Source organism: Mastacembelus armatus, chromosome 18, assembly GCF_900324485.2.
Source record: "Mastacembelus armatus chromosome 18, fMasArm1.2, whole genome shotgun sequence".
NCBI classification, from domain to species: Eukaryota; Metazoa; Chordata; class Actinopteri; order Synbranchiformes; family Mastacembelidae; genus Mastacembelus; species Mastacembelus armatus.
The window spans coordinates 4,808,429-4,834,628 of NC_046650.1; the positions used below are offsets into that span (position 1 = coordinate 4,808,429).

Genomic DNA, 26,200 nt, shown 5'->3' on the forward strand with positions numbered 1-26,200 from the left:
TAATTTACCATCAAATGTGATTTGATCTTCATATAAGTTACATCAATAGACAAGCACAATGTGTTTCAGCTAATAACACACAAACAATTCTTATTTCTCACGTCTTTATTAAACACTCCCAATAAACATTCACAGCAATGGAGTATGTGAAGATCAGTGAACCCAGAGACTAATTAGTTCAGAAAAAGCTACTGATATATTTAAAATAGACTCGAAGTGGAAGGAAGCTGGCAGTATAGTCTATATAAAAGAGTTAGGGCCACTTAGCAATTGGGTATAGAAAGCACTTTGAATACACCTACACACAAAACATATAGATCTCAAACCCTCATGAATTTTTGATTTATAAAAATATATACATTTATTAATATGAAAGGCTTTCTAAAGCATTAGTCATGAAAAATGTCTGTATAATAACAGTGTACATGTCTGAATGGAAACAATATCCTTTACAGAAAAGCTTTTCTGAGAAATGCCAACCCCTCAGCTGAACTTCTCTTTTTCTGTCTTATCTTGCTTCACTTCATGTTCTTTGTAGAACAGCTAAGGGTCTCACATTCCCTCAACAATCTATGCAGCGTATGATATGCAACACATAAATACAAATACAAAGGTTTTAGGTAGAAAACATTTGTTCTGGACTTTCACTTATTGTGTCACTTCTTGTTGCCGATAGTTTCGTATGTGTCCTGGGCATGAGGAGTCAAACCCTGAGAAGGAGACCGGGAGAAAAGGAGAAATTCAGTGTAGGCTGTGAGAGCAGAACAGCAGTTGTTGACATGATTGTGGAAATGTTCAATTCAACCTCAGTCAGCTCATCTCTATTACATCATTCAGAGTACTCACCGTATAGATGCCTTCTTCTGCATTCTGTCAGGGGGAGGAAAGAACAATATTAGATTAATGATGATAAGGACACATACTGTCACCTGTAGCTGAGCACCACAGTGTCTGCCTTTATTGGCTGCAACAGGATGCATGCATATGAATGTGTATATGACCACTGTGTGAAGAGGATGCATAAAAACAAGTCATATGAGAAATGAAGACAAGCAGATCTGTGCACTTCAGAGTGTGTGTTTGGCCACAGTGGGCAAGGCTGAGCACAGTCTGTGGGTGGTAATAGGAAATAATACACTAAAACAGGCAGGGTAGGGGCTAGAGCTCTTGTAATGAAGAGAAACCAACATCGCTGCATGCTTTTTGTGTCCAAGACAAGAATATGTATAATGTAAAAATGAAATATATACTTGTCATTTCATTTTTAACAAAAGTTTCTGCCATGTTGCTCAACTTCAGCAATCAAAGGAGCTCAGTGATTAATAAAGTCATGGGACTTGTGAGACACAGCAGCAGTGACAAAAATGAGTCAGGAGTTTGCACAACTGGAGTCTTTTTGATGAGCCTTCTGCCGTGGCCCACACAAAGCCCAGACCATAACCCCATGAAGATGCTGGGAAGGACCTCAGGAGAACTGTTCACACCAGACAACATATAAATGTGTCTGAGCTAAAGCACTTCTGTAAAGAAGGACCCAAAAGTCCTGTTGTTCTGTCAGGCTGTTTCAAAAAGACATAAAAAAGTTGTGCTCACCTCCCTTTGCTCTACAGTCTCTTCTTCATTAGCTAAGTGACAAAAACAGAATATCTGGTCAGTTAATTGATCAGTCTGTTAAACCAGGAGCTTTTTCATTTTCAAGCACATTGAGACAAATGTAAGAGAATTTCTAGGAGCAACAAAGTGAAATATAAGAGACAGTAGTTCTGAAAAGTACCTCTCTGAAGTTTCCTGTCTTTAACAGTCAGACCAATGATGAGCACTACAAGTGAAACTATCACACCGCCCAGGATCACACTTATCAGCTTTGATGTTCCATCAGACTCAGCTACAAGAAAGATAATCATGTTAGACTAATTTGTCTTTTTAGTCTGGAGACCTGGTGAAAATATAAATGTAATAACTATAAAGTTCTGCAACTTAAAGGCCTAATAAGCTCCACAATAAAATAAAAATCTTGAGCAAACTCTTACTTCTGCACTTGCTGTCTGCTTCATGTAGTCCAACACTTCCTTTTAAAGAGGTTTAGATCATTTTAGTAATGGCAGACTTAATAGTTTATTAAAGTTTGTTACTGGAAAAATCCAACAAACAACAATCAAAAGAAAGAACAGACTTTAGTCTTACCGTTAACATTCAGATGTAATGTATTGAAAAGCATCTGTCCACCTGTATAAACTCCACAGAAATACAGCCCAGAGTCGGATAAATCCACTTGTTTGATTTTGAGAAAGACTGTAGAGATGTTGGAGCTCATTTCAAATGTTCCGTTTTTAAATCCATCACAATATGAAACAGAATGAGTTGTTTTGTACATAACAGAGATGCAGCCCATCTTGGTCCCATTGACCAGTCTGAACCAGAACGTCAAATCATCATATTTGGACATGTTGGGACACAGCAGGTTGACTTCTTCACCAGGTTGGACCTTCACAGTCTGAGACTCAGCAGCTGAGACTGAGATCCAGCCTGAAACAAACAGCAGAGACAAGACATTGAACAGTTTGTAACTACGATCAATGTAAACAATAGCTCTTATTAAAAATCAGTAAGAGTGCACTAAGTAAATAAGTTTTTATATTTACTGATTAAACATAAAATAGTAACATAAGTGATAAAGTTGAGAATTCTTACTGAGGCTGCAGAGAATTGAAGCTGTTATCAAGATAAAGTTCATCATTGTGCGTATGACTGAAGGGCTGTCCATTAAAGAAGTGTGCCCCTGGAAGGATGCACATTTAACATCAAGAGGCGGGTGGTTTGTTTTTTTTCTCTTGTGGTCTCTTATACTGTTGCTGAAACTGACCATATATCAGGAAAATAATGCAGAGCCTCAATGTTTTCAATGTCATTTCATCATATTGCAGAAAACTTAAACCTCCAGAAAGGAGATTTTTATTAATGTATGTACGGTTGAACTTTTAACAAAAAGTGACCCTAAATGGGTTTTTCTAAGTTTATCTTGTAGACGACAATGACCACTAGTTATGTTATAGGGCTGTAAGGTTTCATGTATTTGTACTGGACCATTCTGGTGTTGGACTTTTGGTAGGGTGACAGCTTAATAAACAAAACACATGTGGTTACTTTAGCCCTTCTTGTCCACATTGTAGCCAGAGGGTTATACTAGTATTATGTGTTATTATTGAGTTCATAGTCAGCACAGTCAGTAATTTTATAATGTACTTTTTTCCTCGTTGTACAAAAAAATGAACTGAACCACAAACTGAAAACTGAGTTACATACCAAGCCATGATATTTGTGCACTGTTACACCTCTATAACACACTATACCAGCCACACATGGTCACACATGGTGCTGTTTGTATGCTGATTGGTAGCACATGTACAGTAGTGTAAAGGTACATGGGTGGGTGTGAACAGATCAGAGTTGTATTCATGTGATTGCAGTGTATGTAGGACTAAGATTTTGGCTTTATATACATTGCTAAGAACAGAGAATGGAGAACTTTTTTGTTCTATGGAAGCACCAGTGAGTTGTCGTGTGTGTCCTCGTCTTTGTCCTAAACACATTTTGAACCAAACTCAACTATGATTGAGGATTAAAATGAATTGTCTTGTGGTAAAAGTGCCAGCAACCATATATGCAAAATATTTGTACTGCACTCAGATTTCCTCCATATTGATAAAGTCATACTTTTCCACTGCACTAATTCCTTCAGTACCACACTTGTATGAGTGTTTCTGTTGTACAGCCTGCAGTGTTTTCACTCACTAATTACTTCCACTTGGTTCCACTTTGATATTTGTTGGTTTATTGTATCATCAGCTGTTTGAGAAGCACCAAACAAAAGCACATAGTTACAGAGGTTATACAGTTACAAGACAAAGTAATGGCACTGTTTGTAGTTTCCTGGTTTTCTGCTGACAAATGTGATGAGATGTGATCTGATCTTCACCAAAGTCACAAGTTTCAACAAATATTTCTAAGGTGATAAAATATTCAGAAACTTTCATGTTCTTGTGTAACATACCCATTAAACATATTCTACAATGATGGTGGACAAAGTCATGGAAACAGTGATGTAGTAACTGGTTGAACAGTAATTGTCAGCAATAATCTTGAGGAAGCACTTCTTGTAGTTGTGGGTAAGACCTGTACAACGTTTACGAGGAACTTTGGACCCTTCTTACCTACAGAACTGCTTCAGCTCATCCATATTCTTAGGACATGTGGTGTGAACAGCTTTCATTAGGTCTTTTTTCACAGCATCTCTATGGGTTTAAGGTCTGGGCTCTAACTAGTCCACTAAAAAAGGTAGATTTTGTGTAGCACATTTACTTTGATGTTTAGAGTCATTTCTCTCCTTCATCACCAAACTTCTTCTGGGTTTCACTTACAGACAGCCCCCCTGACACTGTCCTGAGGCAGCAAAGCAGCCACAAATCATTATGCACCTTTCACCGTACTTCACTCTTTGGATTATGTTTTAATGTTGGTACCTGGTCCTTATTTGATATCATAGTGCTGTGTTTTTCCTTATACATTTGGTCCACAAGACATTTTCCCAGTAGTGCTGTGAAGTGTCAAGGTGGTCTTTGGTGTATTTCAGACATGCTGCAGTGTTTTTTTGGGAGAGAAACAACTTCCTCTCTGCTGTTCTACCATTGATACCATGCCTGTTCAATGTTTGCTGTATGCTTGACTCATGAACAGAGAAACTTCTGCAGAAAACCAGGAAATTGCAAACAGTGGCATACAGCAAATTACAAACTGCTGCTAAGTACTGTGCCAAGAGACACGACTTTCTGCTCCTGCAGCCAGTTCAGTAAAGAGCTATCAATATTTTGTACTATTTATAGTTGAGACCTACCATGAAATGACCCTCACCTGTTGAGCTCTACTACACATTTGTACTGTAGGTCACTTTATACTGAAGAAGGCAACATCACCTCACTGTGCAAGTGCACAAGCCATTTTTCTGCAGCAGTTTGCTGATGTATGATGATAAACTAAAGAAGGAAATTATTCTACATGTACAACAAACATTTTTATTTTAAAAGTAGGTGTGAAGGTGGTGCAGCTTTTGTTGCATGTAGTTTATAGCAGAGAGCTGAAGACCATTCTTGCTGTGGCTTTCATTATGGCCTAGTATAAATAGCATTGTCAGTGCAGTGGAAAATGATGGGGGGAGGGAGGTGTGAGACTTGTTGCTTTCCCACAAACACAGCCAGGGCAGAAATCTACACCCTTGAAATGTTTTTATACACATTCACAATGTGAGGACACAACAGAGACAAGTTTTAGTTCAAAATCCAGGCAAAGGTGAAAAATACAGTCTTGTGGAAATGTTTCCTACATTCTGCAGTGGATGATTTATTCTAAAGTAATTCAGTCTCACATCACACAGTGCTGTTTCTTTTCTGTCAGAGATGTGATGGGGACCTAACAACTCCTCCCTCCCTTCAGACCCTCCCTAAAATAGAAGCTTAGTTAGTTTAATGCACTTTGCTCAGATCTATCCACAGTTTACCCGTCCACTGATTACAAGTCATAGCTACTATGAAGTTATTGAATAAATGAAAACCTGGCCTTGGACTGTCAGTTATTACAACATGGCTCCACAGATGCAAACAGAAACGGTCAGTCCTGGTATGTTCAGGAAGCCAGTTGCTTTTTTCAGTCGTCATGTCTGAGCTACAGTGAAATGAAATAGAATTCTGAGAGATGAGTGTAACCTGAGATTATATCTGAGTAGGTTATTGTGCATGTCTACTCTGGCAAAACAGCTTCATCAGCTTTGGAGAGAGATACTGATGTGGCTTGTTAAGGGAGAGTAAGTTTATGTCAAATCTCTTCATATGCCAAAGTAATGTTGCTGTCTTCCTTGAAAACAGGAAATGACTTGATGGTTGGTCATATTCGACGTCTCCTTGGAGTGGACTTTATATTTGACTTGGTGTTTGCCACCACAGGCTGCTGGCTTATTCTGTTGTTTTTGGAGCATTTATGTTATGTACAGAGGCTTTGCTACAAACGTTTCACTTTCATGTCAGTCGTGCTCTGACCACACTGTGCTGTCTCTTCCTGTAAGTTTCTGATGTGTATCTCACTCAGCCCACACTCCACCTACTCCACCTACAGACCATTTGACTCCCCCCATGAGTCAGTTTGCCATCAGTGTCATCACTGTCCTGTCATGGCTCCTCCTCATCAAACGGCAAATACATCCTTGCTGCTCTAAGATGAAGATTAGAGGCAGACAAAACAACAGCAGTGACTTTGACCAAGAAAATAAAAGAAATATGAGCCAAAAAATTCAAAGTCTTAATTTTTTTAGTACATTATTACAAAAAACATAAAGCCATAACATAGAAAAGCAAATCAGCAAGATTAATATGACCAACTTATATTCTGAGTTGCAGCTCCAGTTGCTTCATGAGTCTATCTGCAGGCCGTATAAGAAACATGAGTTTCCACGTCTGGTGTCCTGCTTCTTCTTGTCTCTGGAAGGAACCTCAGTGCTGCAGAGTCCATGTATTTAGAGACCAGAACCTGTAAGCCCCAGTACTGAGAGTCACATACTGTATCTCACTCACTATTTCTCAGAAATCACTCAAAATCTGCACTGGCACATGTTTCCAGCAAAAATGGCAGAAAACAAAATGAATTTATTGATCAGCAAGTTGAGAAATGAGTGTTTCAGCACATTGTGATTATGATTCATATTTTTTTAGCTTGGGTTAAAAAGAAAAATGAAGATTCTTCACCTTGTTTCTTTGAGGATGCAGCTCTTTATTCAAAGCTAAGGGCCAAAAGGTTAATGAGTAAGTTAACTATCAATGAGCAAATACTTTGCTGTTGATTTGTTTGTCACAGCATGATACGATGTTCAACAGGATGTGCCACAAATTATACACAACTGTACCTTTCTGCTGTTTCCTGATTTTAACAGCCAGACCAGTGACAACCATCATGAAGCCCACAGTCAGACAGCCCAGGGTCACAGTGATCAGGTTTATCCTCCCATCACTCTCATCTAAAATTGAAATGATAGCTTTACACTCCATTTTAATCTGGTGTCTTTAGATTTTGTTAATCCTGAAATGACTCACACTGTGTTAATGTTCACAATCAAATCTTCAGAGAGGGAAGGAGTAAACTTACTTTTCTTAAAATCCACCTCATCATCAGTTTCTCCATTACCTTTCAAAAGGGATGGGAATTAAATAATATGACAGATATTATTTGTTCTGTTTTCATGCTACTACGAGAATAAATTATAGATACAAATACATGTGATGAGTAAAGAAGGATGTTATGGTGACCTACAGTCTCACCTTGAACACTTAACTCTATTACTTTTGCAATGACTGTGTGTTTTTTTATGTAAAATCCACAGAAATACAGTCCAGAGTCAGATAAATCCACATGCTTGATTTTCAGAAAGACAGTGGAGACGTTGGAGCTCATTTCATATTTTCCATTTTGAAATCCATGACAGAATGAAGGACTGCCTTCAGACTCGTACAAAGAGGAGACACAGCTGGACTTAGTTCTGTTGACCAGTCTGAGCCAGTCTGTCTGGGTTGGAGTTGTTGAAATGTTGGGACATAGCAAGGTGACTTCTTCACCAGGCTGGACCTGCACAGTCTGAGACTCAGACCCTGAGACAGAGACCCAGCCTGAAACAAACAGCACAGATAACAAGACATTTATTCCTCAAATAATCAATCTGTAATTCTCATTATCATGGAAGTTAAATAAGCCAGTTCCAGTACATTTACTCCTCAACTAAACAACAACACTTTAATGAATTCAATAATAATCATATGCAAGTTGAACTTTAAAGTGGGTCATTGGTTGAAACAGGTTGGAAATGTATTTCGTGCTGAGAACAATTTAATACCTGTACTTACTGTAGCTGCAGAGAAGAAAAGCTTTTATAAGGATGAAGCTCCTCATTGTGTGTGTACCTGTGTTACTGTAGGGGCAGTCCATATTGTGCAAGGGGCTTTTATTGGGAAGAGGCGGGGTACTGAATAGTTCACGCTGGGCGGCTCCAATCATTCACCACTTTAATATTTGTATCAATGCAATGTGAGACAAAATACGTCTCAGAATTTCAGGCAACAATTCATTAGATGCATTTTCTTATTGACGGTGTCTTGAGGTGCAGTCAGTCAGTGAGACATTCAAAAACTGAGTTCAAATGATCTGACATTTGTCCAGTAATAGAAATGGACAAAATGTTGTTCTTCAGTAAAGAAATCAGCAGGTCCCTGAGAAGCCAAAATAAAAAGAAGCCAGAATATGAGTCCACCATAAATAATCAGACATGTTGTATTTGATAATGAATTTGGATACTGTTGTGTGTTTCTCTCTAGTCTTTTGTCCACCCTGAGAGTCCAGCTGTTGTTGCTGCAGTCAGTTCTCACCTCCCTTCCTCTCAGTGCACCATTTCCTCAGGTCGCTGATATGATCTACAACTGCAGTATCATTAGCAAACTTGAAGATGGAAACCCTGAGGGGCAACCATGGGCACCTTGACAGAGTCACAGATTTATTGTCACAAACTCTTGTGGTTTGTGCCAGGAAATAGACAGTTGTACAGAATAAGTACCCACAGCTTCTATCAGCAGACCAGCAGGAGCAACTGCTGAGGTGAACACTGTCATTCTTCTTTTTCTTGTATGATCTGTTGATGCTCCAAGATCATAGTCTGCCTGTCTAAATAACTCAATCACTGTACTATAAAGTAATGACATAATGAACAAAAAAGGAGGTCAAATCACATCTGTCTGCTGTTCACCACATATTTCAGCCAGCCCCCTCTAGGAGGCACTACACGTCTCTGACACTTTGTGACTGTCAGAAAACTCTGCTTTGTTGGTTCAAAGGCCAGAAATGATTTAAAAGGAAACCGTCAGTCAAAATTCAATCAGACTTGTCCTTGAATGTCTGATCAACACATAAGCACAAGTTTAGGTTTTACTAACCACAGTGATAAATAACATCTGTGATATGTGACCCATGAAAGAAAATGAACCTAAGGTCCCTGAAACACTAAACAGATCTTTTTATGTCAATAGTTTCACCTTTATTCTAAAGTAGACAGATGTTGCTAATCTGGGTGCACTTATATGTGATATTCGGTAAAAAACTGTGATTCATACCAGTTTCATAAAGGAGCTTCTCATCTCTGGACACAATCTCCACAACATATTTTTATACAGTTCAGTAATCAATTATCAGTTTAGTGAAGAATCTTCCACTGGTATTCAGGGCATCTTTAGTTTAGGGGATTGTTTTGACTTAATTTTGCTATTTAATGTAGGTATTTGTTATATTTCCATTGAATAGAATTGAAATTCAGCTTTAGATGCATTATAATTATTATTTATTTATTATTAGTTGTTTCAGATCAGTTGTAATATTTTATTTTGTGTTATATTTTATATTATATACATAAATTACACATATTGTAAGAATTGTACCATGAAATGCAAATTTACAATTATCTGATTGTGTTTTTATTGTAATGTATCTGATTTGATGGTTTGACATAATCAAATGAACAAAGCAATGAAAATGTTTTATTTGCCATATTTAGCAACATGAATGATGTATTTTTTTTAGTACCATGAAATGCATTTTATTGCAATTGTATTAAAATAATTACAAACTTGCAGTGTGAAATATTCTGTACAAAGGCAATAACAAATTTAGAAAAAAACTTTCTAACTCCATGTAAATCTAAAATATAATCATTGGAAACCGATTCAGACACAGAGGGGAATTCCAGAAAGCAGGTTTAGCAAAAACTCTGAATTGTTTGACCCTGACTTGAGGGAAACTCAGTTTTCTGTTCGAGAAACAATGATCATCTCTTGAGTTCCTGTGTCTTCTTCCTACCCTCAAGACAGGACATTTAATTTCCTTATTCATACAATTCATATCAAAGTGCTGATCAGTGCAATTATTTTCAGAGGTTTGTATCAGGCGAACCAGATAAAAATTCCAGTTGGACAGTAGCCGATAATTTATCTTGATTGGCGCGGTTTGGATAGGACTATTGGTACAACTAGGTCCAGAAGGGAAGGTACACAGTTCCTGACTGTCTATTCAGTGAACATTAGTAGAAAGTTGTTGCCCTGGGTGAATTTGTGCTGCTGCTGTTCATCTTTGCAGCTGCACAGTGTCTCCATGTTGCTGATAATACTGAAGTTTCAGACGCTTGAGAACAGAAGACCAGTTTTCCTGTGGTTGAAACTTTTCTACTTACACAGACAGAAGTGTTGCCACAGCAGACAGTGCTTGGAGAAATCAGTGAGGGGACAGTGTTTGTAAAGTATGAAGGGTTGTTTATTATTGTTCAGTCAGTGGAGAAATTGGACATATCATCAGTGTTGGCTTCTCCTCCATCAAACATCAGTCATTTAGGTTTGCTCAGACATTTAGATGTATACTGAGGTGAAGGCTGGAAGTCAGAGTTAAAATTGTAGCAGAGAATTGCACATTTTGAAGACAGAATCTCTGTTACAAATTGTTTGTGAAAAGCAGGTTGACATGACGATAAAGAGGAAAATAACTAGACCACCCAGGATCGCAGTCCTGAGGTCAATTAATCCACTGAGCACTTCTACAAGAAGAAAGATTATTAAATTAAACTTGTGGTATCATACTTCATGTGCTGTGGGTTCAGCTCAGTCCTTTTGACAGTGACTGAAAAGGACACACATCTGTTTCAGAATTTACAAGTCTTACCTTGAACCTTTAAATATGTTGCACTGACAATCACTTCGTGTTCTCCATTTACTGCCATATAAAATCCACAAAAATACAGTCCAGAATCAGATAAATCCACTGGTCTGATTGTGAGAAAGAGGGTAGTTGTGTTAGAGGTCATATTAAATTTCTGATTTTGAGGCCCATCACACGGCACAGCACTGGTCTCAGAGCTGCGCATGGTGGAGATGCAACTGGTGTTGGATCCATTGCCCAGTCTGAACCATGTTATGTGACTGGGAAATCTGGTAAAGTTGGTACACAGCAGTGTGACTTCTTCACCAGGTTGGACCTCCACAGTGTGAAACTCAGAAACTGAAACAGAGATCACGCCTGAAACAAACCACAGGTAATTTATCCATAAAGGTGCAATTCAACAAAAACTAAATCATGCATGTCAGTGATGTTTGCAAATGAATTTGTCAGATTCCTGTACTGAAGGAAAGTTAGCAATTCGTCAGGCGTACTTACTGAGAGCACAGAGTAAAGCTGCTGCCAAGGTGAAGTTCATCATTGTGCGTACAGTAGAACTGCACCACTGCAATGAGAGTAACTGAACTGTGCTCCAGTGAGAGTGGTTTCTACGTAGAGAGGCGGGTGTCCTTTGTTTTCACACTGTTACAATAGAAAAGCTGTACGTGACGATGTTTACAACACAAGCCCAGTAAACTGCATATGAACACTGCTGTAGAAATGATTGCTTAAATCATTTAAATAGTGATAAATAGAAGTAGTAGGATAGTAGGTTGAAATACATTAGAGATGAATGAGACCTTCACCTTGTGTGGGTTTGACAAAGATCTCACTGAAGTTTGTGCAGCCCTTAAATGCTTTGATATGAGGCTGCACAAGTGTCACCTTGCTAGAGGCAGAGTTTTAAGTTTATGTGACTATTGAGTCTGTTCAGTGTGACTGTGATATGGGGAGCAGTCGGACAGCTGGAGAGTGATTCACCTGTAATGGGATGCTCACTGACTTTGAGGTGTTCAGTACATAAAAGAACAAACCTGTGAACTGAGCTGAATGTCCATTGTCACTGAGTGAATCAGTAGGTTCGGTGGAGCTCCTCACTCAGGACTGGATGTCAGCCCCATGTGACTCACAGTTTATGTTCCTATTCAAAGAGCATATTAACAGATTAGAAACACAAAGATTCTCCTCCTCTGAGCTATGAACTCAACTGAACCTTACAACTTGGACTAGCAACAGTCTGACTGTGTCACTGAAATGAAGACAGACTCAGTGCTGAACATCAGGCTGTGTGGACAGTGATGCGTTCACTTACTGACACTTTATGTATTAAAGTGCATTTGAACAGTGATGCATTCATCATCGTTACAGAAACATTTTTCAGGTTCATTGGGAATATCAAAGTGTTTGTGTGACTGTGATGCAGAGAGATGAAGACTGAGCTTCCTGTGGTTGACACCTTGTTGATATTATAGAAAGTGATGCTGCACTGATACACATAGCACTGTTTATCACAACAATACCCACTTACATTTACATTACAGTTAAATATGCAGCTGCTATATTGATGTACTGCCTGTTTTTCTAGTGTTTTTTTTTCTAGAGATGAACAATTTTTCAGCATGTAGTAACTTTTTCCTTTCACACTTTATGGCTGCAAACCTTGGAGCTAACAGCTGTGCTCAAACCACACTGTGCTGTCTCTTCCTGTACAGTATCTTCACTTACTGCTTCTTTGCAGACATTGGAGCTGCAGACCCTGTTGTTCCTGGCTCCTCCTCCATCAAACACCAAACACACTCTCTAGAGAAAAGTTGCTTCTTGTGTCTATGTGCTTGGTGCATTGATAACATGAGCCTCTGTGATCCAGGCCTCCTGCTTCTTATTGTTGCTGTGACCTTCCAGGTCAGTGCCCAGATTCTGTAAAGAAGAGAACACACAGTTACACATCAACAATAGTTGAGTCTTCTAGTAAACCATAATCAGAATTTGAAATGATCTTGTAAATTATAGTTATATCAAGTATTTATATTATATTATATCAACATTTTTTTTTTTTTTTTTGGTCACACTGGTATGTCTAACATGTCTCAGGTCTGTGTGTGTATGATAGTAGGGTTAGTTTTTTATTTTCCCACTGAAAGTCAGAGCAAATGAAAAATTGAGCAGAGCTGGTCCTTCGCCTCATTAATGGTGACAGCCCCCTTAACCCTGGCCCAGTAGACCGAGGCCGTGGGAAATAAACAATCAGAAATGTTTTCCTTCTGTAAAGCTTGGCTCATATGGTTGAGGTACAACAAAATCAGTAATGCAATGAATTGCATATACTGTAAAAATGTGGCCAGGCATGGCTGACATCGCTTTTGCTATCAGCACAATGATGTTCGTCACTGAGACTCTAAAACAACACATGTCACAGAATCACATCTTACATCTTGATAAGTGTGTGGACACCACAGTTCCCCTTCTTGCAGCATTTCAGCACCATGGAGCTTTCATGATTATGCTGCTGTTCAAATAAGGACAAGCATTTATCTGCACCATTATTCCTGTTTACAGATTTACATAGCTATGGAAAATGAGAAAAAAGTAACTCATTAAATGTATCATTTTGATGGTAAAGGTTCTGTGGAAAAAAACTGGGTGTACCTAAATTTAGTGCTGGTCCACCTGAATAAAAATGTTAGGTGCACCAGTACAAACAATGTAAAAAGTTAGTAAGGAGGCCTGCTTATCCAAAATTGCCACAGTGAAATAAATTTAAACTAGAGCAAGAAAATCATTTTTACAATCTGTTATAGACTTTATTGTTATAGGATGACTTACTGTTGTGTTCTGCACTGTGTTAAACAGAGCACATATTAGTGCTTCAATGCAACAGATGGCAAAGACTTTACCTCAGTCTTCATGCATGTTTAAGTTTGTTCCACTGTCCCTGGAGTTTCTAACCAAGTTCAATCCACAGAAATACAATCAGATTAATGCACTGCTCTGTAGTGCTGTTGGATGTCATACTGAATTTGCCTTTTTAAAATCTGCCATGTAACAAAGTCATTTTTTCATTGCCCAATCTAAACCAGTTAAACTATGTAAATGATAGTTTAAATTCTATCTTTTCAGTTTTAGTGCAGTTGCATTTGCTGTAATAAAGTGACCAAAGCAATAATTGTACTCAAAAAGTTAGACATACTTACGGAGGAAAGCTCTCATCAATATGCTGCACATGGTAGGTCTGCAGCTCTGAACTGCACTAAAGCAGGAGGGCTCTTAAAGCAAAAAGGTGTGGTGTTACTTTTGCTTATTTGGTTGCTCAAACTAAAATCATGGTCAAATCAAATCAGGTCTTTCAAACACGTGTCAAAGCCACAAGCAGTATGAGAAAAGTTAAGAGCAAATATCTATGTTCCCACAAATGATTAAATATATTAAATTAAAGTCTAATCTGGAATGATCTCAGCCTTTATCAAATGTTTTTCTTTATCAGGATAGAAGCATTTTACTTCTGTATGCAACATATGTAAACCATTCTAAATAAAAGATGATTTATTAATTGGACCCCTGTTGACCCATCACTGCATACTGCACCTAAACCTACCCCGTCAGCAACAGGCTGGATGATTGACATGTAAATGATGATACACAATGAGGTACTGTGACAGGAGAAAATGGTTCTGTTCTTGACACAGTTCACAGCTTTATTTGTGTTCACCTCAGAGGGTGTAATTGTGGTTAGTCAGTATAGGTGAAAAACCTTTTCATTCAAGACTTTTTTTTAGAGTTATCAGTTGTGGCAAACTCCAGTCTGTCACCATTAGAGGGCAGCTATAACCATACTTACTGTCTTCTTTTTGATCAAAACACACAATCCTTTGCTCTCAGAGATAAAAAAAAACATCACAAAATAAGTAGAATGTGTTCTGTAGAGTTTCAAGTAGTTGTGCTGCTGTGGAGCAACAATAAGATGTGATGGTTTCTGTTTTCTTTGTATCTTATGTGGTGTGCCCAGTGGGCATGGAACTGTAGATGTGTAAACAGACCTTGGATGAAGTGTGTGGTAAGCTTGTTCCCTCAAAGGCAAAGGCAAATTTATTTCAATTCAATTCAATTCAATTTTATTTGTATAGCGCCAAATCACAATACAAATCATCTCAAGGCACTTTACAAAAACTAAAACTAAAAACCCAACAATTCCCTTATGAGCAAGCACTTGGCGACAGTGGAGAGGAAAAAACTCCCTTTAACGGAAGAAAAAAAAACCTCCAGCAGAACCGGGCTCAGTTTGGGCGGCCATCTGCCTCGACCGGTTGGGGTGAGTGGATAGAGCAGAGAGAAAAGAACAGCAACAATAAACAACAAATAGACACTGCAAGGTGGTGGGGCCAGTAACTGCACATCAGCGATAAACAGCTCCAGGACCAGGGACACCTGCAGAAGGTACAGAGAGAACAGAGAGAGAGGGAGAGAGCACAAACTAGGGGAGAGAGAGAGCACAAGGTTAGTGACATTCAATGGTGGAATATACATGAGGTGGGAGGAGAGAAGAGAGAGGAGGAGAAGGGGGGGGGGGGGGGGGGTTAGGGTAGGGGAGCTCAGTGCACCGATGGTCCTCGGGCAGTCTAGGCCTATAGCAGCATAACTAACTAAGGGATGGTTCAGGGTTGCCTGAAGCCAGCCCTAACTATATGCTTTGTCAAAGAGGAAGGTTTTAAGTCTAGCCTTAAAAGTACAGAGAGTGTCTGCCTCCTGAACCCAGGCTGAGAGCTGGTTCCACAGGAGAGGAGCTTGATAGCTAAAGGCTCTGCCTCCCATTCTGCTTTTGAGAACTCTGGGAACCACAAGTAGGCCTGCACTCTGAGAGCGAAGTGGTCTATTGGGATAATAAGGTACTATGAGGTCTTTAAGGTATGAAGGAGCTTGATTATGAAGGGATTTGTATGTGAGAAGAAGGATTTTAAATTCTATTCTATATTTTACAGGGAGCCAATGAAGAGAAGCCAATATAGGAGAAATATGATCTCTCTTGCTAGTTCCTGTCAGGACGCTGGCTGCGGCATTCTGGAGGCTTTTTATTAAGATATTAGGACATCCAGATAGTAATGAGTTACAGTAATCTAGCCTTGAGGAAACAAATGCATGGACTAGTTTTTCTGCATCATTTTGAGACAGGATGTTCCTAATTTTGGAAATGTTGCGCAGGTGAAAGAATGCAGTTCTAGAAATTTGTTTTATGTGTGAGTCAAAGGACATGTCCTGGTCAAAAATAACTCCAAGGTTTTTTACAGTAGTGCTGGAGGCCAGGGCTATGCCATCTAGAATAGCTATAATTTTAGAAAAGTTATTTCTGAGATTTTTAGGCCCAAATATAATGACTTCTGTTTTCTCCGAGTTTAAAAGTAAAAAGTTACTGGTCATCCAGGCCTTTATGTCAGTTAGACAGGCTTGAAGTCTGGTTAACTGGTTTGTGTTAACAGGTTTAATAGATAGATATAACTGAGTGTCATCCGCATAGCAGTGGTAATTAATAGAGTGCTTCCTAATGATATATCCTAAAGGAAGCATGTACAGGGTGAACAGAATCGGTCCTAGCACAGAACCTTGTGGCACTCCATAACTAACTTTTGTTCGTGTGGAAGGTTCATCATGGACATGAACAAACTGGAATCTGTCCGATAAATAGGATTGGAACCACTTTAACGCTGTTCCTCTGATACCAATCACATGCTCCAGTCTCTGTAATAAGATGTTGTGGTCAATGGTGTCGAATGCTGCACTAAGGTCTAGGAGGACAAGTATCGAAACAAGTCCATTATCTGAGGCTAAGAGAAGATCGTTGGTAACTTTCAACAGTGCTGTTTCTGTACTATGATGTGCTCTAAATCCTGATTGAAAATCTTCAAATAGTTCATTCCTGTGTAAGTGGTCTGATAGCTGCTTAGCAACAGCTTTTTCTAGGATTTTAGAAATAAATGGCAGGTTGGATATTGGTCTATAATTAGCCAAGACTCCTGGATCAAGACTAGGCTTTTTGAGTAAAGGTTTGATTACTGCAGTCTTAAAGGCCTGTGGTACGTAGCCTGATACTAGAGATAAATTTACCAAGTCCAATAAAGATGAGTTCATTAATGGCAGGGTGCCTTTAAGCAGTCTAGTCGGGATCGGGTCCAAGAGACACGTTGATGATTTCGATGAAGCAACTACTGATGTAAATTCAGAGAGATCTATAGGAGAGAAGCAGTCTAAACATAACTGAGGTCCTACAGATGATTCAAGAGCTACTGTAGTAAAAGATTCATTTATTGCAGGTATAGGAAGCATCTGCTGAATTTTATCTCTAATAGTTGTGATTTTATTTGTAAAGAAACTCATAAATTCATCACTGCTGAGAGCTAAGGGAACACTGGGCTCAACGGAGCTGTGACTTTTTGTCAGCCTGGCTACAGTGCTGAAAAGAAACCTGGGATTGTTCTTATTTTCCTCTATTAGTGATGAATAGTATGCAGTTCTGGCTTTACGGAGAGCTTTTTTATATGTTAGTAGACTGTTTTTCCAGGCTAGAAAAATTTCCTCTAAGTTTGTGGAACGCCACTTCCTTTCCAGCCTTCGTGATGCCTGCTTTAAGGTACGAACATGTAAATTATACCATGGGGCTAGTCTTCTCTGAATCACTAACTTCTTTTTCAGAGGGGCTACAGAATCAAGCGTTTCACGCAGTGAGGTTACAGCGCTGTCAACAACATGATCAATTTGGTAGGGAGTAGGATTAAGGCAGCTGCCCTCCACTATGTTTATGCTTGGCATAGATGCAAATAAAGATGGAATCATTTTCTTAAATTTATTAACAGCGTTGTCGGATAAACATCTGCTGTAGTGGAATTTTCTTCCAGACGCTGCATGATCCATCATTTTAAATTCGAAAGTTATTAAAGAATGATCTGACAAAACAGGATTTGGGGGAAAAATTATTAGATGTTCAATTTCGATGCCATAGGTCAGAACAAGATCAAGGGTGTGATTAAAACAGTGGGTGGGTTTATTAACGTTTTGAATGAAACCAATTGAATCTAATATAGAATTAAATGCAATGCTGAGGCTGTTATTTTCAATATCTACATGAATGTTAAAATCTCCCATTATAATGACTTTATCTGATCTAAGCACTAAATCAGACAGGAAGTCAGGGAATTCAGTTAAAAACTCTGAGTAAGGGACAGGTGGACGGTACAAAATGACAAGTAGAACTGGTTTTTGTGTTTTCCAGTTTGTATGTGAGAGACTAAGAGTGAGGCTCTCAAATGAGTTATAACTGTTCTGAGGATGAAAGTTTAATAATAAGTTTGAGTGGAAGATTGCAGCTACTCCTCCACCTCGACCTGTGCTTCGAGGAACATGATAATTTTTATGACTGAGGGGGGTTGATTCATTCAGACTGACATATTCATCCTGCTGTAACCAGGTTTCAGTAAGACAGAGTAAGTCAATTTGGTGATCAGTTATCAAATCATTTACTAACAGAGATTTAGAAGAAAGGGACCTAATATTTAATAATCCACATTTGACAGTTCTGTTTTTCTGTTCAATAAGAGGAGTGGTCTTAATTTTTATTAAGTTTTTATGAATAACTCCTCTTCTGTTAACTTCTGATTTATTTGATTTATATGTTCGAGGGGCAGACACAGTCTCTATGTGGTTTGAGGGGGGCGGCGGGTCTAAGGAAACTGCAGAGAAGCGTTTTAGACTGAGTCTCTGCATCCCGGTCCCCACCCTGGATTGTCATTTGTATAGTACCATTCATACACTACGCAATTCAAAGTGCTTTACAAGTAAAGCATGTAATTGCATTAAAAGCATTGAGAAAAGCATCTAAAAAAAAAGACATTTAACATAAAATAAATTTAAATCAAATAAAGTAAATTAAAATAAGATGTAAAAGCACATTAAAAAAACAAGGATGAACAATTATTTGAAGGCAGCAGTAAACAAGTGTTTTCAGTCCTGATTTGAATGAGCTGACAGTTTGAGCAGACCTCAGGTGTTCAGGAAGTTTGTTCCACAAGTGAGGAGCATAGTAACTGAATGCTGCTTCACTTTGTTTGGTTCTGGTTCTGGGAACACACAGTAGACCTGTCCCAGATGACCTGAGGGGTCTGGAAACCTCATAGGGAACCAATATATCTTGGATATATTTTGGTCCACAAGCATTTAGTGCTTTATAAACTAGCAATAAGATTTTAAATTCTATCGTTTGACTAACAGGAAGCCAGTGTAGTGATCTAAGAACTGGTGTGATATGGTCCAGTTTCCTGGTGTTTGTAAGGACTCTGGCAGCGGCATTCTGGATTAGCTGAAGCTGCCTGATTGACTTTTTGCTAAGACCTGTAAACAAGCCATTACAATAATCTAACCTACTGAAAATAAATGCGTGAACAAGTTTTTCTGCATCTTGTTTATACAGAAAACCTTTTATTCTAGCAATGTTTTAGTGAAGATTTAGTGATGGATTTTATGTGGTTGTTAAAATTCAGGTCTGAGTCAATGATTACACCAAGGTTTCTGGCTTGATTTGTAGCTTTCAATGACATGGAGTCAAGGTGAGCAATGACCTTTGACCTTTCATTTTTGGGGCCAAAAACAATCACTTCTGGCTTGTCTGTATTGAGCTGGAGAAATTTGTGGCACATCCATTGTTTGACTTGATTAATACACTCACATATTGAAATTAGAGGACTATAATCATGAGATGATACTGATATATAAAGTTGGTTGTCATCTGCATAGGTATGGTAGTCAATGTTGTAGTATTCCATAATCTGAGCAAGGGGCAGCATGTAGATATTGAATAAGAGAGGACCGAGAATAGACCCTTGAGGAACCCCACATTTAATTTTTGTTCGCTCAGACTCATAATTACCAAGTGAGACCAAATAGTCTCTATCTCAACTAGTCTTTTGGTCAACAGTGAGCTTTGATTGGACACTGGCATTTCTTGATTTACAGCCACAACATAAACTTGTATTTCTATAAATGTATTTGCTAGAGATGAATATCATATAATGATGACTGACCTTTCACCGCTCACTGCCCACAGGTAGCAGTGGGTTGGAACAGCTTGATTTTCTTCTTGCTTGGAGTAGCATTGTCAGCATTACCATGTTGTCATGCAGTTTCAGAGGTGATGTGTGTGTTGTGTTCTCAGAACATAAAACTTGTCACAAAGACAGGTGACACATACTCACAGATTTACTGCCAATTTAATTAATGTTTAACAAATATACATATATATGTCTAACTTGAAAAACCAGAAGATCTTAAAGACGTGCTCTAATTTCCACCTCAGAGGTCTCAGATCACACTGTGCCATCTCTTCTGATCAAACAAATGTAGACTCATTTCAGCACTGACCTCCATCTGTCTTTCAAAATAGACGACTCTGGGCAGTTGTAACAAGATGAGAGTCTTCATCAGAACTTGACTGCAAAATGATTTTTGACAAGAATAAGTGTAATCCATCCCCACCCACTGGTCTCATATGAACAGCAGCTTAGTGAGGCACCAGTTCCACCCTGAGCTGCAGTTTCATTTGCCTCCTGAGTCTATCTGGTTGCAGCGTATACAACATTTGGCTCCATCTCTCTTCTTCTTGCTCTTGGACCAAAGTCACTGTTCCATAGTTTAATTCCTCAGAATCCCGATTCTGTAAATATAGTGGGTATTTTAGGCAGTCATCTCATATAGTTTGAGAGAAAATCTAAGCAATGACTTCACATGTTTAATCATGTTATAAAAGTAACTTGAAGCTGCAATCTACCTTGCTCCGTTGTGGGTTATTTTCTTCATGATTGGCTTAGTGACAGAAATAAGACACCAGGTCAGATAATGTACATTCAGTGTAAGATCTTTGGGTACAACTTTCTGACAAGTATCTGCAAACTGACATTTCCATGGGTTTTAAATGCAAATTCTCAAATGCTAACATGATAAACTAAGAAAACGAACACTGTAACCAGGTAATCATCATCAGGTTACCTGAATTACTTCTTGATCATCAACCACTTTGAAAAGGCACTTCATTAGAAAGTGATACCACACTGAAACAAAAGATGTTTAAACAAGAGGAAGACAGAAGAATTTGAAGTACCTTTCTGAAGTTTCCAGATTTTAACAACCAGACCAAAAATGACCATGAAAAGGAAAACAGTCACACCACCAAGGATCACACCCATCAGCTTGGTTGTTTCATCAGACTTTTCTACAACAGAAATCATTTAGTTGGATTAAATGTTTCCTCTGATGCTTAGGACATGGCTCTGCACAATGTGAGGAAACTCACTTTGATACTTACCATCCATGTCATCATCAAATTCATTGTCCCCTTTCAATGAAATAGAGAAATTTAGTTTGCATCTTATTTTGACAGATTTGTATCTTCATCACATTTTTATTTTCAAGTAGGAACATTTTACATATAGGTATCAACAAAGTTATGAATATATGTTTGCATCATCAGAGGAAATGACCAAGAAAATAGGTCATTGGTCCCATTGACGAGTCTGAACCAGAATGTCGAAGCATTATATTTGGACATGTTGGGACACAGCAGGTTGACTTCTTCACCAGGTTGGACCTTCACAGTCTGAGACTCAGCAGCTGAGACTGAGATCCAGCCTGAAACAAACAGCAGAGACAAGACATTTAAGAATCCATTGAAATAAAGTTAAAATGACTGAAATGCTAGGGTTGTTTTGGGTTAAAGTTGGCAGAGATATAAATAAAACTCAGAGAAATCCAGTGGCAATACTTACTTAGTCTACAGAGACTTATAGCTGTTAGCAAGGCAAAGTTTGTCATGGTGTGTATTACTATAGCACAGCAATGTCCGTGACTGAACTGTGTAAGGCTGCTTCAAATGAGGGGTTGGGCGTGTGCTTCTTTTTTAAACTGAGCACAGAAATGCTTTCAGGAAAAAAAGTGTTGATACACAATATTATGTATGTATTCTTTAGACCATCTAACTTCTACAACAGAAGTCGCTTTTAGGAACAGATGAAATGTCTGATGTGAATTTAATGATTCAAATATTTTCTGGACTCTTCTCTGAGATCAGGTACAAATGTTGAGATAATAGTCAGCAAACTTATGGTTAGTGCATAAAATGTTTTCCACATGAAATCCAGTGGAAAACAAGCTTCCAAACAATATTCTGATGCAGATAAAACTTTAAAGCTTCAATAAATATTCTCACCTTTAGTTGATGAACTTTGTCCTCATGTTGCTCACAGTGTCAGACAGTTGTGTAGAAGCAATAATCTTTAATACCACCAGTACTGACAAGAACACGAGCAAACACAAAACTTGAGAAGTATCAGACAGGAAGGATCAGGACAGATCATTTGTCTGTGGCCACCTCATTGAAAACCATTTCCTTTTTGGGGGTTGACTTAGTTTTACATCTCCATCACACCTGTTGTCTCTTTAATGTACCTTCTATAATATGCATTTCATTTGTATTTATAAATATCACTTGTAATAAATGTATGCATTGCATTCTTATTAGGAGATGTAGCTGTTCCATATTCTGGACGTTCTATTTTGGGACTTTTATTTTGGTTTTATTTCCTGTTTTGCCTGGTTTCATCCCAAGTAGCTTTGTGTTCATTTGTTTTGATTAGTTTCACATGTGTCGGCCTGCACCCCCCTGGTGTATCTCCCTGTGTGTGTGTATGTGTCTTCCCTAGTCAACTCTCTCTCGGGTGAAAGGCAGGGACCCTGGACAGGTCCCCAGTCCATCACAGGGCCACATAGAGACAAACAACCTCACACACTCACACTCACTCTTATGGGCAATTTAGAGTCACCAATCAACCTGACATACATGTTTTTGGACTGTGGGAGGAAACCAGAGTACCTGGAGAAAACCCACACAAGCACAGGGAGAACATGCAAACTCCACAAAGAAAGGCCAGGTTGTGAACCCACAACTTTCTTGTTCTGAGGCAACAGTGCTAACCACTCAGTCACCATGTCTTCCTCATGTGGTTTCATCCTGTTCCCTGAGTTCTCGTCTCCTTGGCTCCTGTTTCCTTTTGTCTTCCCTGTGTGTGGCTCCCATCTCCTGTGTCTCTTTGGCTTCATGCTTGTACATGAGTCCGGTGTCTCCTGGTTGTTCCCCATGTAGGAGAGCGCACTCCTCTGAGTCTCCATGGTCTCTCTCTGCTCCTGTGTTCCGTGTTCCTGGACTCCAGCTTCCCTGCCTCCCTGGATTGTATTCTCCTAGATCCTGTTTTACCTGAGTCACCACAGTCTCCTGAATCCCCGAGTCCCGCACTGTTCCTGCCTTCCGTGTGTCTGGACTTCCCTGAACTCTGTCTCAGTGTCTGTGTTCCTGGACACCCCATGTACATACTTCAATTTAGTATTTAAACTTACCAGTATAAATGAAGTGCTTTGTCTGTATCTAGGGTCCGATCAATCTTAATTCACACCACCACATGTGACAGTAGCATCATTTCACACATTATATCAGATTTGACAGCAGTGGACCTTATTTTTCGCTTAAATTTCTATACAGCTCTGGAGGCTTTGGATTCTCTCTGTTAGCCAGTCTTTCCTGCTTCCTTTCAGTTGTCACTTTCAGAAATGTTTGATGTGAAAGACTTCATGATATTGACTTCAGGTGTGTTCAGACCCCTGTGCTGTGTCTTTATGTCAAGAAAGTGATGCTGCAGGCCTCTGACTGACTCTTCTAATAAGAGCATTTGGACACAATCACAGTTATTCCTCCTCAGTCCACCACCAGTCAGACTACATATACACATGCTATATCAGTTATATTCTATATCCACCCTGATAAATGTTTAAAAAAAAAACATTTTTACAAATGAATCTTGTTTTTCCTGTTACAGAAAACAGTCAGACAGTAGTCACTCTTTCCTTTCAAAGTCTTTTATTATGAAGCGTTAAGTTACCAGACTTGAGTTTGACCTCAGTTGTATTTATACCCTGAGTTGAAATATGCTGGTTTTCATTCAGTCCTCTGCTGCTGCAGACTGTGTCTAGCTCTCACTGTTAGAAAATACCCTTCCTCCATCAAATGCTGGTTATGTTTTTCAGTTAAACCGTTTCTGACAATTGAAGCTGTGTATTGAAAAGACAATTGAAAATGGGTTAATATCAGATCTATAATGCAAAATGAGATATATAGGCAAGAGAGTTTATTGTTTAACCAAGCAGTTGTTCAAACCCATAGAGCCTGTAAATGTAAGACAGCATCAGTTCTAGTTGACTAATGGCTGAGTTTATCTGGTGGCAGCATCCAGTCAGTACCATCGGGCTCCAGCTCTTCTCATTTTGGTTTTGGTCGAAATTTCACTGTTGTGTAGTTGAGCTCATCAGTGTTATGATTCTGTGGAAAGAATATTTAGTGTTTATGTGGATACTTGACATGATTTATTCTGTGTACACAGCAACAAGTATGTGAATCCTTTGGAATTAACTGGGTTTATGCAATAATTTCCCATAAAATGTGATTTGATCTTCATGTAAGTTACAACAACAGACAAGCACAATGTGCTTCAGCTGATAACACACAAACAATTCATATTTCTCACGTCTTTATTGAACACTCCCAATAAACATTCACAGTAATGGAGTATGTGAAGATCAGTGAACCCAGAGACTGATTAGTTCAGAAAAAGCTAATCAGAGTCAGGAGTTTGCACAACTGGAGTCTTTTTGATGAGCCTTCTGCCGTGGCCCACACAAAGCCCAGACCATAACCCCATGAAGATGCTGGGAAGGACCTCAGGAGAACTGTTCACACCAGACAACATATTAATGTGTCTGAGCTAAAGCACTTCTGTAAAGAAGGACCCAAAAGTCCTGTTGTTCTGTCAGGCTGTTTCAAAAAGACATAAAAAAAGTTGTGCTCACCTCACTTTGCTCTACAGTCTCTTCTTCATTAGCTAAGTAACAAAAACAGAATATCTGGTCAGTTAATTGATCAGAGTCTGTTAAACCAGGAGCATCTTCGTTTTCAAGCACATTGAGACAAATGTAAGAGAATTTCTAGGAGCAACAAAGTGAAATATAAGAGACAGTAGCTCTGAAAAGTACCTCTCTGAAGTTTCCTGTTTTTAACAGTCAGACCAATGATGAGCACTACAAGTGAAACTGTCACACCGCCCAGGATCACACTTATCAGCTTTGATGTTCCATCAGACTCAGCTACAAGAAAGATAATCATGTTAGACTAATTTTTTTTTTTAGTCTGGAGACCTGGTGAAAATATAAATGTAATAACTATAAAGTTCTGCAACTTAAAGGCCTAATAAGCTCCACAATAAAAGAAAAATCTTGAGCAAACTCTTACTTCTGCACTTGCTGTCTGCTTCATGTAGTCCAACACTTCCTTTTAAAGAGGTTTAGATCATTTTAGTAATGGCAGACTTAATAGTTTATTAAAATTTCTTACAGGAAAAATCCAACAAACAACAATCAAAAGAAAGAACAGACTTTAGTCTTACCTTTAACATTCAGATGTACTGTATTGAAAAGCATCAGTCCTCCTGTATAAACTCCACAGAAATACAGCCCAGAGTCCGATAAATCCACTTGTTTGATTTTGAGAGAGACTGTAGAGATGTTGGAGCTCATTTCAAATGTTCCACTTTGAAATCCATTACAATATGAAACAGAATGAGTTGTTTTGTACATAACAGAGATGCAGCCCATCTTGGTCCCATTGACCAGTCTGAACCAGAACGTCAAATCATCATATTTGGACATGTTGGGACACAGCAGGTTGACTTCTTCACCAGGTTGGACCTTCACAGTCTGAGACTCAGCAGCTGAGACTGAGATCCAGCCTGAAACAAACAGCAGAGACAAGACATTGAACAGTTTGTAACTACGATCAATGTAAACAATAGCTCTTGTTAAAAATCAGTAAGAGTGCACTAAGTAAATATGTTTTTATATTTACTGATTAAACATAAAATAGTAATATAAGTGATAAAGTTGAGAATTCTTACTGAGGCTGCAGAGAATTGAAGCTGTTATCAAGATAAAGTTCATCATTGTGCGTATGACTGAAGGGCTGTCCATTAAAGAAGTGTGCCCCTGGAAGGATGCACATTTAACATCAAGAGGCGGGTGGTTTGTTTTTTTTTCTTGTGGTCTCTTATACTGTTGCTGAAACTGACCATATATCAGGAAAATAATGCAGAGCCTCAATGTTTTCATTGTCATTTCATCATATTGCAGAAAACTTAAACCTCCAGAAAGGAGATTTTTATTAATATATGTACGGTTGAATTTTTAACAAAAAGTGACCCTAAATGGGTTTTTCTAAGTTTATCTTGTAGACGACAATGACCACTAGTTATGTTATAGGGCTGTAAGGTTTCATGTATTTGTACTGGACCATTCT

The 26,200-nt window shown here is 38.7% G+C and overlaps 2 protein-coding genes, 1 long non-coding RNA gene and 1 gene segment (V, D, J or C); all 4 read right to left on the minus strand.

Moving 5' to 3' along the window:
* Positions 1–247: 247 nt before the first annotated feature.
* On the minus strand, positions 248–25,881 carry LOC113122387 (uncharacterized). Of its 3 annotated transcripts, none has more exons than XM_026293699.1 (7): positions 25,803–25,881; positions 25,296–25,637; positions 25,142–25,180; positions 24,886–24,996; positions 24,703–24,734; positions 847–870; positions 248–710 (listed from the first exon to the last, which is right to left on the minus strand). In XM_026293699.1, exons 1-7 carry the CDS (start codon positions 25,873–25,875, stop codon positions 657–659), a joined length of 675 nt encoding a protein of 224 aa, XP_026149484.1. In that variant the 5' UTR covers positions 25,876–25,881; the 3' UTR covers positions 248–656. The 3 variants fall into 3 exon arrangements, with proteins under 3 accessions (XP_026149484.1, XP_026149492.1, XP_026149500.1); XM_026293707.2 differs by lacking the exons at positions 24,703–24,734; positions 24,886–24,996; positions 25,142–25,180; positions 25,296–25,637; positions 25,803–25,881 and adding exons at positions 1,594–1,625; positions 1,775–1,885; positions 2,031–2,069; positions 2,185–2,526; positions 2,692–2,770; XM_026293715.2 differs by lacking the exons at positions 248–710; positions 847–870 and adding an exon at positions 23,700–24,175.
* On the minus strand, positions 6,433–8,239 carry LOC113122363 (uncharacterized). Of its 2 annotated transcripts, none has more exons than XM_026293664.1 (6): positions 7,938–8,239; positions 7,359–7,703; positions 7,186–7,224; positions 6,947–7,057; positions 6,789–6,823; positions 6,433–6,573 (listed from the first exon to the last, which is right to left on the minus strand). In XM_026293664.1, exons 1-6 carry the CDS (start codon positions 8,086–8,088, stop codon positions 6,463–6,465), a joined length of 792 nt encoding a protein of 263 aa, XP_026149449.1. In that variant the 5' UTR covers positions 8,089–8,239; the 3' UTR covers positions 6,433–6,462. The 2 variants fall into 2 exon arrangements, with proteins under 2 accessions (XP_026149449.1, XP_033181606.1); XM_033325715.1 differs by having other exon boundaries at positions 7,186–7,236.
* Positions 9,956–11,404, minus strand: LOC113122558 (immunoglobulin lambda variable 3-27-like). The segment is given in 3 exon segments: positions 9,956–10,660; positions 10,786–11,139; positions 11,278–11,404. Coding segments are annotated over 3 exon segments (546 nt in total).
* On the minus strand, positions 20,444–21,149 carry LOC113122597 (uncharacterized). Its single transcript, XR_003294880.1, has 4 exons — positions 21,116–21,149; positions 20,912–21,022; positions 20,582–20,616; positions 20,444–20,467 (listed from the first exon to the last, which is right to left on the minus strand). It is a non-coding gene; the product is annotated as an uncharacterized LOC113122597 (long non-coding RNA).
* Positions 25,882–26,200: the final 319 nt, after the last annotated feature.

Coding starts and splice junctions, on each gene's coding strand:
- LOC113122387 (XM_026293699.1), bottom strand. CDS start 25,875: ATGGACAGCCCTTCAGTCATACGCACAATGATGAACTTTATCTTGATA. Junction 25,638..25,802: donor TTCAATTCTCTGCAGCCTCA/GTAAGAATTCTC, acceptor TGTTTGTTTCAG/GCTGGATCTCAGTCTCAGCT. Junction 24,997..25,141: donor AGCAGACAGCAAGTGCAGAA/GTAAGAGTTTGC, acceptor TCTTTCTTGTAG/CTGAGTCTGATGGAACATCA.
- LOC113122363 (XM_033325715.1), bottom strand. CDS start 8,088: ATGATTGGAGCCGCCCAGCGTGAACTATTCAGTACCCCGCCTCTTCCC. Junction 7,704..7,937: donor TTTTCTTCTCTGCAGCTACA/GTAAGTACAGGT, acceptor TGTTTGTTTCAG/GCTGGGTCTCTGTCTCAGGG. Junction 7,237..7,358: donor AATAGAGTTAAGTGTTCAAG/GTGAGACTGTAG, acceptor TTTAATTCCCAT/CCCTTTTGAAAGGTAATGGA.